Source organism: Carlito syrichta, unplaced genomic scaffold (assembly GCF_000164805.1).
Source record: "Carlito syrichta isolate Samal-C Ts95f unplaced genomic scaffold, Tarsius_syrichta-2.0.1 Scaffold303623, whole genome shotgun sequence".
Taxonomy (NCBI): domain Eukaryota; kingdom Metazoa; phylum Chordata; class Mammalia; order Primates; family Tarsiidae; genus Carlito; species Carlito syrichta.
This window is the reverse complement of record NW_007247719.1, coordinates 182,297-191,892: the sequence shown is the minus strand read 5'-3', so window position 1 is coordinate 191,892 and position 9,596 is coordinate 182,297. Positions and strand designations below refer to the sequence as shown.

The 9,596-nt window shown below is 35.1% G+C and overlaps 1 protein-coding gene across 1 annotated transcript in view; it reads right to left on the bottom strand.

The window, feature by feature from the left end:
- Window positions 1-4,217, bottom strand: part of KLHL4 (kelch like family member 4) — a 146,330-nt gene extending 142,113 nt beyond the window's left edge. Inside the window, exon 1 of the mRNA XM_008058753.2 lies at window positions 3,447-4,217. Within this exon, the coding sequence (XP_008056944.1) occupies window positions 3,447-3,868 (422 nt within the window). The 5' untranslated portion in view covers window positions 3,869-4,217. The remainder of the gene's footprint in view (window positions 1-3,446) is intronic.
- Between the last annotated feature and the right edge of the window lie 5,379 nt (window positions 4,218-9,596).

Sequence of the window (9,596 nt, the reverse complement as noted above, 5' to 3'; positions counted from 1 at the left end):
CAGCAACCTGGATAGAACTAGAGTCTATAATACTGAGTGACCTCTCACAGAAACAAAGATCTGAATATCACATGTTCTCACTCATATAATGGACCTTAACCATCTAATGCAATACTATACGAAAATGACTGACCGTACTGGGAAACTATGGTGGGGGGAGGGAGATGGGATTAACAGTAGCAAATATCTGTCTGGGAATGGGGAAACACCCCATATCAACAGGGTGCCTGAATGAAACGCAATTGTATACCTAACCCTTAACTGTACCCCACAATTTCATAATTTAAAAAAAAAAATCTCCACTCAAATATTACCTCAGCAGAAAAGCCTTCCTGATCTGAAGGAGCACTCTTCCCTTCACTCTCTTTTTTTCTACTTATTTTTCTTCATAATATTTTATCCATTTTATATTATATTTATGATTTATTTTCATTGCCTCTATCTCCTCATTAGAATGTACATTCCATGAAAACAGGTTATCTGTTTTGATATTTTTTTATCCCTAACTCTATGAAGAAGGAATGTGGAGTCTTTTTAACAGTGCAACACTGGCAAAGATATACAAAGTCACATAAAAGTACATTTGGTAGACTATTCAAAAATCTAAAGTCTCAACAAGTAGAATGAAGGCCTAATCCCTGGTCTTGACAATTCCTTAAAAGTAAACAGCACTGTGAACTTCCAATTTTGTACTAAAGTATGTTCTTGGCCCATAAACTGATCATCTGCGTTTTATTCAATGTCTTCAAATCTAGAGGAAGTCATTGCATCTGCTTTAACAAATGCAGTTTAGCATAATGTTCCACAATGTTAATATGTGATATCTACCTGTGTACATATGCAATCATATATTTATGAACAATTATACATACATATATATGCTTTCATAACTAAATACTCTTGTCATATAAGAAGCATGCTTGTACTATACTGATAAGATCCATGATTTTTTTTTGGAGGAATGCTATGGTTGAGCTAAAGAAAGAACACTTGAGCAAAATGTTATGGGGAAGTAAAAATGCAGAGTTAGCAGACAACAATAAAATGATAATTAAGCCCAGGTCTTTGATGTCAGGCATATTGGTATATGCATACTCACAGTATGGGACCATGATACAGAGCTGTTCCTAAATGTACTACATACTGATAGTTCAATTATATAGGAATATATTTGGATTTTTAATTTTCTAAACCAACATATTATCATAACTTTAATAAATTAGTTTTAATATCCCTTTTATGGCTAATTGTGATTTAGTTTGCTATATTGCAAGTTTGTGATTTAGTCCATTGTTTATTTCCCCTAATATTTGTAAGAAGTAGGAAGGTTTAAAGTGTCTTATTTTGCTCTGAGTGTCAGACCTCATCTTGTACTAGTATAATAATTCTCCACACTGAGTACAGTTTTCTGTTATTTAAAACCTCTAAAGTTATATTGAGAAGATGGCAGCCTGCTGCTAACTTGTCAGTATCTTCAGTCTTGCTCAAGAAAAGAGGCATTAGATAACCAAGAAAACATCAGAAAGCTACTTCTCAAATGGTAATGGACCAAGACATAGAGATTTGAAATGGCTAATGAAAGGGTAATAACCTATTATATTAAGTTAATAAGATCCTCAATTTACTCTTCCTTTCTGCCTAAGATATCCTTGGCACATCTATAAACCACTTCCTGTATTTATTTTAAGAAAATATTAACATTCTACTGAAACCATAGACTAACTTACAGAACATTTCTTTAGAACATGAAAAATGTCAGAAATAAACTCAAAGGAGAAATACATATTTTATAAACTATCACTAGGCTGTACTTTACACTTAATATTTTATCTAACATTTTCTTTTAGCACATATTTTGTAAATATGCCCATGCTGGAAAAAAAAATTTATGGATTCATTAAAAAAAAAAAAATGGTTAGGTGGTCACAATGAGTAATTTAAATTTCTCTACAACAGAGTTAAATGTATTTATTAAGCTTCAAATTAAGTAACTTTAAAGATTATTGCTCATAATAAGGAGAGAAAATTTCAAAGCCTGCTGAATGTAAAAGTACGGACTCTATGTTACTGTGAAAGGCTTATTAATTGTATCAAATGGAAATTGTAATCCCAACAGTTATATAGTATTCTCCTGAGCAATCGCAAGATATTTAGAAAAATTTGCACATATGTGCTCTATTTTTAAAGAAGTCTATATCACAATCTAATATTATTATTAAAGTCACTTCATAAAGACTTCTACTTTTTTACAATTCAATAAGACTGAGTTCCTATAAAGGCATCATTCTGGACTGTTCATTTGTCTTTTGCCATAATGTGGTTATGCTGTTTTTTACTTTTGACATTTTGTTTTGAGTTTATGAAAGCAAGACACTGTCAGCTAGATATATTGGGAAAGCTTATATCAGGAAGCCAATTTGCCAGTCCTTCTTTTTCTATACTCACATAGAGACATAGCATGCCAAATATCCAGGTTTCCAGATACATTAGCATAGCTGTATGTTGAACTGCTATGTTATCTAAAATACATAAAAATATTTATTTTTCTTTGGCACATCTACACATTACTTACACTGCCCAGATTATCAACTGTGTCTAAAACATGTTGGTAGTATGAAAATCTCTGATAGTGAAAAAGCAAAAACAAGTTAGTAAAGATTCACTAGGCAAAATTATATTTGATTATATTAGAGGACAGAATATAATTTTCTTATATTCTAACAACACTGGTGGACACAAAAGTTAAGACAAAATCAAATGTTTCATGAAAGAAACCCAAATTATACAATATTATCATACAATATTATCACTTTTTATTCAATTGTAATGTCCTGAAATAGCTGGCATGTTCCATTACCTACTTAAAGATCTCATTGTTGTAAGTAGCATCTTATTACCTCTATGCAGAATATTTTCATGCTTGCAAGCTAACAATGAAAGTAATATAACATAAATCTCAGAATGCCAAAGGAAGCTGTTCCATATTCTCACATTAAGACAGCATTGTACCAAGGAACAGACACAGATGTGCTGAGCAATCAGAGCTTTTATTTTGTCAAAGTTGGCCTAACTCACAGTGTCAGAAAGAGTTCTGTGTGATTCATTACTCATGCACAAAGATTCACAAATATTCAAACATCTAAGTCACAGAGGTTATTTACAATTAGTAATAATAATAAACATTTCTTAGACCTGAAACAAAATTCTTAATGGAAAAGAAGTAAACTCACAACCTCCCCTCCAAAAATCCCCATTAATTGTCAAAACGTATGTATTACTACTGTTTTCCTTTGTAAACTTAGAGAAGGGACTTCTTGAGGACCCTGACTGATTGAATACAAACTCAGAGAACATTGTAACACTACCTACTTAAACACTAAATGAGAGCTTTAGAGGATAAGTTAACCTAAACTATGGTTTTAAGTTATGCTACCGAAAACTCCTACCTTGCTCTAGAATCTTCTATATTTTCATCAACCATCATCTCCAAATCTTGTGAGCGTTTTTCAAAGGCTTCTTTGAACAAATTCTCCTCTGGAACTGCTTTAGGAGTATCTTCATTTGTCTGAAGATGTTCTATCAGTTTTTGTTGGTGCCAGTTCTGAAGGTCTCTTTGATAGGCAGGGACTGGTCCTGGCACTGGTGCCAATATATTGTGGTGGACAGGACTATTGCTTTTCTTCAGTCTGTTTCTATCCCAAGGGTGGTTCTTCAGCCTGCCCTGAACCGGGGTCTCTCTATGCTCATATCCTTCCTGCTGAAGGCAGCTTCCAGTGTTGGGCGAACCTTGAGAAGGATGACTAAACCACCTCCAGCGCAGCCTTAGGATCTGTTTCACATCGAATTCCTTCTTGCTGGACACTGACATCGTTGCAGGAAAGACAAAAGCCTTCTCTCACAGAAAGGAAACGAATCCTTTGTTATCTCTTGTTTCTCCGCCTTCTCTGTAGAACTAACAAAAGCACAAGTGCCGAGAGAACAGTCTTTCTAGCTTTCTCTCCCCTCCCCCAATGCCTGTGGTACACTGTGAATGATTCAAGCCTTCTAGCTGAAACAGAAAGCTGCAGCTAACAGTGTAGGTGGAAACCCATGCTGACAGGATGATGAGGTCAGACCTTAAACAAGTAAATCAGTTTACCACAGGAAAGCAGCTACCACACACACTCCAGCTGTTAGATTTTCAGGCTTTCTCCTAGTCCTCCTGCCTGGACTTGCAGATATCTAACCCAGCATCTTCTGTACCAAAGTTCGGTAGCTGCAGCTTAACCCAAGCAAGTGAGCAAAAGCAAAGTGTTTAAACTCACTTCCTCCTAGATTCTTTCCCCTCACTCCTCCGCTGCCAGATTTTTTTTTATCAGTAGCCCACTTCTAAAAATGTACTACTGTGTCCTATAAAAATTTGTAACAGGGGAATTCATTATGATCTGTTTTGAGATTCTTCTTATGGAAATTTTAAAAGTAGTTTTCTTTCTGTCATCACCCCCCATGCAGGTTTGTAGCTATTATTTACAAAATTCATCTGCACCCAAAATCACTACAAAATGTTGAAAGAGGTAGGAAACATAAATGTTGACTCATAGCTACTGTCAGTATTCTGCCCCCTGCAAAAAGAGATCAAATAATAAAATTATATTCTTATAATACAACTCCTTCCATTTATAACCACGTGTTTAGCTAAACAAATATTTACATTGCGCACATCTGTATATGCAAACAAAAATAAATTAATTGTTCCTAAATTCCGTCTTATTTTAGCAATACATAATATTCGTTGTTGATACAGAAACTGAATATAAAAGCATTCCCATCTGTCTAAATAAGTAATGCATTTCTAAAAAATTTACTGTTTAATAATATTTACAAAATGTAAAATACATCTATGTTTTGCTTAATTGCATATTAATAATCATAATGCTTTCTCAAAAAATTGTATTTAGAGTCAAAGAAAATTTAAAATCTAAAATTCAATTTATATATGAATTATTTTACAGAAATTATGATAAGGTAATGAAACATTTTTAGGCAACAATGTATTAAATTAGAAAATAATTATTTTTGGAAAGTGGGATGAAAATATAAGTGCAAGGAGAAAATAAACCATTTGAAATTTCGTCTTCTAAAGACATTTGTTCTGTATTATTAAATGAATTATAGAAGTATCAAATCACCACAGTATTTAGATTCCATTAAATATATTTCAAAATGTAATTTAAACATTTATTTTGCAAAATAACATTTAAAAATTTAGTAGAAATTTAATCCTTTAGCACTGTTTAAATTTGTAATGAAATTTTTTTTTAAATAAATATTTTTTATTACAAATTGTGGGGTACAGTTAAGGGTTAGGTATACAAATATGCTTCGTTCAGTCCCCCTTGTTGATAAGATGTGTCTCCCCGTCCCCAGACCGATGTTTACTACCAGTAGTTCTATCCTGCTTCCTCTCCACCCACCATAGTTTGCCACCACTGTCAGTCATTTTCTTATGGTAGTACATTGGATTATCAAGGTCCACTATATGAGTGAGAGCATGTGATACTCAGAAATTTGTTTTTGTGAGAGGTCACTCAGTATTATAGACTCTAGTTCCATCCAGGTTGCTTCAAAATTCATGATTTTGTTATTTTTTATGGCTGCATAGTATTCCATCATGTATATGTACCACATTTTTTTAATCCAGTCTTCTTTTGATGGAAAGCATGGTTGGTTTCAGGTTCTTGCTATTGTGAATAATGCTGCGATAAACATTTGTGTGCAGGTATCTTTGTGATAGAGTGATTTGAGTTCTTCAGGGTATATTCCCAGTAGGGAGATTGCAGGGTCATATGGGAGGTTGATATTTAGAGCTTTTAGGAATTGCCACACTGCTTTCCACAGGGTTGCACTAGATTATACTCCCACCAACAGTATAGAAGTGTTTCCTTTTCACCAGACCTTCTCCAACAACTGTTATTTTTTGAGTTATTGATAATTGCCATTCTGACTGGAGTTAGGTGGTATCTCAGTGTGGTTTTGATTTGCATCTCCCTGATGCTTAGTGAGATTGAACATTTTTTCATGTGTCTGTTGCGTGCTCGGATGTCTTCCTTTGTGAAGTTTCTGTTCATATCTTTTGCCATTTTATAATGGGGTTGTTTGTTTTTTTCTTTTCAGCACATTTGAGTTCCTTGTAGATCCACGATGTTAAGCCTTTGTCAGACCTGGAGTTAGCAAATACTTTTTCCCAGTCTGTCGGCTGTCTCCCTGGTCTCTTGATGGTTTCATTGGCTTTGCAGAAGTTTGTCAGTTTAATGAGGTCCCAATTGTCTATCTTATCCCTTATGGCCTATGGGTTTAGGGTTTGGTTCAGGAATTGGATGCCAGTTCCAATTTCCATGAGGGTATGTCCTTCATTTTCTAAGGTTCTTATGGTTTGAGGTTTTACATTTAGTTCTCTGATCCATTTGGAGTTAATTTTTGTGAATGGGGATAGATAGGGGTCCTGTTTCAATCTTGTGCATGTGGTCAGCCAGTTTTCCCAGCACCATTTACTGACTAGGTTCTCCTCTCCCCAGTGGTAGGTGGAGGCTTTGTTGAAGATGAGTTGATTGAGAAATTGAGGTTTTGCTTCTGGAATCTCAATTCTATTCAATTGATCTATATGCCTGTTCCTATACCAGTACCAAGCTGTTTTGATGATAGTAGCTTTTTAGTAAAGTTTGAAGTCTGGTAATGTGATACCACCTGCTTTGTTTGTTTTTTTTTTTTTTTTTTGCTGAGGATTGCTCTGGCTATTCTTGGTCATTTGTGTTTCCTTATGAATTCCTGTGTTGTTTTTTCTAGGTCTGAGAATATTGCTGGTAATTTGATAGGTATTGCATTGAAACTGTAGACTGCCTTAGGTAAGATGGCCATCTTCACAATGTTGATTCTTCCCATGAGCATGGGATATTTTCCCACTTGTTTGTGTCATCTTTGATTTCTTTGAGCAGAATTTTATAGTTTTCATTGTAAAGGTCTTTCACCTCTCTGGTAAGGAAGTTGCCAAGGTATTTCATTTTTTGTGTGGCTATTGTAAATGGAATTGTGCGTCTTATTTGGGTTTCTGTTTGTTTATTATTGGTGTAAAGAAATGTGATTGTCTTTTGCACATTTATTTTATATCCTGAGACTTTGCCAAAGACCTTTATCAGTGTAAGGAGGTTTTTGACAGATTCTACAATTTTCTGGGTTTTCAAGGTACACAATCATGTCATCGGCAAAGAGAGATAATTTGACTTCCTCTTTTCCTATTTGGATACCCCTGATTGCATTTTCTTGTCTGATTGCTCTAGCCAGGACTTCCAATACTATATTGAACAGGAGGGGTGAGAGTGGGCATCCTTGTCTTATTCTAGTTTTCAGGGGACATGGTTCCAATTTTTGTCCATTTAGGAGTATGCTGGCTGTGGGTTTCTCATACATGGCTTTTACTATTTTGAGGTATGTTCCCCGTATGCCTAGATGTTCAAGGGTTTTTATCAAGAAGGGGTGTTGGATTTTATCAAAAGTTTTTTCTGCATCTAATGATAAAATCATATGGTTTTTGTTTTGACACCTGTTGATGTATTTAATTACATTTATGGCTTTATGAATGTTGAACCAGCTTTGCATCCCAGGGATGAAGCCTACTTGGTCATGACGGATGATTTCTGAGATGTGTTGTTTAATCTGGTTTGCTAGGATATTGTTGCGAATTTTAGCTTCTATGTTCATCAAAGACATTGGCCTATAGTTCTCTTTCTTTGTTGGATCTTTACCTGGCTTGGGTATCAATGTGATGTTAGCTTCATAAGATGATTTAGGGAGGGTTCCATCTTTCTCAATCACCTGAAATATCTTCAGTAGGATTGGAATCAGCTCCTCCTTAAATGTCTTGTAGAATTCTGCCGGAAAGCCATCTGGTCCAGGGCTTTTTTTTGTAGGTAGTTTTCTTATTACGTAGTCTTATTGTTACTGGCCTATTTAGGGTCTCAGTTTCTTCTTGTTTCAACCTAGGCAGGTTGTGTGATGACAGAAAGTCCTCCATTTCCTTGAGGTTTTCAAGTTTGTTTCCATATAAGTGTACATAGTAGTCTCTAATGATCTTTTATATTTCCTCGAGGTCAGATGTGATTTCATCTTTTGTGTTTCTGATTGTGCTTATTTGGGTTTTTTCTTTCTTTTTCTTGGTCAGTCTAGCTAGGGGACCATCGATCTTGTTTATTTTTTCAAAGAACCAGCTTTTAGTTTCATTGATTTTCTGTATTGTCTTTTTGTCTTCTATGTCCTGGATTTGGGCTTTTATTTTGGTGACCTGGATTCTTCTGCTGTAATTAGGGTTTTTGTGGTCTTGCTTTTCCATATTCCTTAGGTGGCTTTTTAGGCTGTTAATTTGTGATCCTTCCATTTTCTTCATGTGTGTTTGTAGGGATATAAATTCCCCTCTTACTACAGCTTTCATGGCGTCCCAGAGATTTTTGTAAGATGTTTCTTCATTTTCATTTGTTTCCAGGTATCTTTTGATCTCTGTTTTCATTTCATCATTGACCCAGGGGTTGTTTAGCATCATACTGGTTAGTGTCCATGTCTGTGGGTTTTGGGGGGACCTTGTTGGTGTTAATGTTTATTTTTATTCCACTGTGGTCCGAGAAGGTGCATGGTACAATTTCGGTCCTTTTAAATTTGCTTATGCTTGATTTATGGCCAATTATGTGATTTATCTTAGAATACATTGCATACAGTGATGAGTGGAATGTGTATTCTGTGGTCTTTGGATGGAGTGTTCTGTAGGCATCAATTAAGTCCATTTGGTCAAGAGTCACATTGAGGTTCCGGATCTCATTGCTAATTTTTTGTCATGATGATCTGTCTAGGGATGTGAGTGGGGTATTAAAGTCCCCAGTTATGATGGCGTTAGAGTCAATATCTTTCTTTAGTTTTCCTAGAAGTTGCTTTATAAAAGTTGGTACACCTATGTTAGGAGCATATATGTTTAGGATAGATATTTCTTGTTGATGGAGTGAACCTTTTATCATTATGTAGTGGTCCTCTCTATCTTTTTTAATTTTTGATAGCTTAAATGGTAGTTTGTCTGAAATTAGGATCATGACTCCTCCTTTCTTTTGTGTCCATTTGCCTAAAAATTTGTTTCCCATCCTCTTACTTTGAGTCTGTGCATGTCATTTCTAGTGAGATGGGTCTCTTGAAGGCAGTATATTGTTGCCTGGTAATATTTTATCCATTTTGCCATTCTATGTCTTTTCAGTGTTGCATTTAGTCCATTCACATTCAGGCTAATTATTGAAATGTGAGTGTTCGTCCCTATCAAGAATTCTTAAAGAGTTGTTCTTCCACCTGGTTTATTGTCTTTCTTTTGGCTTGGGGTTTGTTCATATGTATTTTATTCTTTTTCTTGTATTCTTGTGAAGAATATTGTTCTTTTTTCCCCCTTTTCTTCTTTGCTTAGTACTTTCTTAAGTGTTTCATGTAGAGGTGGCTTGGTGGCAGCGTTAAGTTCTTAGGGACTGGATATCTGGGAAAGATTTTAATTCTCCCTCACTGAAGAAGCTTAACCTGGCTGGGTAGGTTATTCTTGG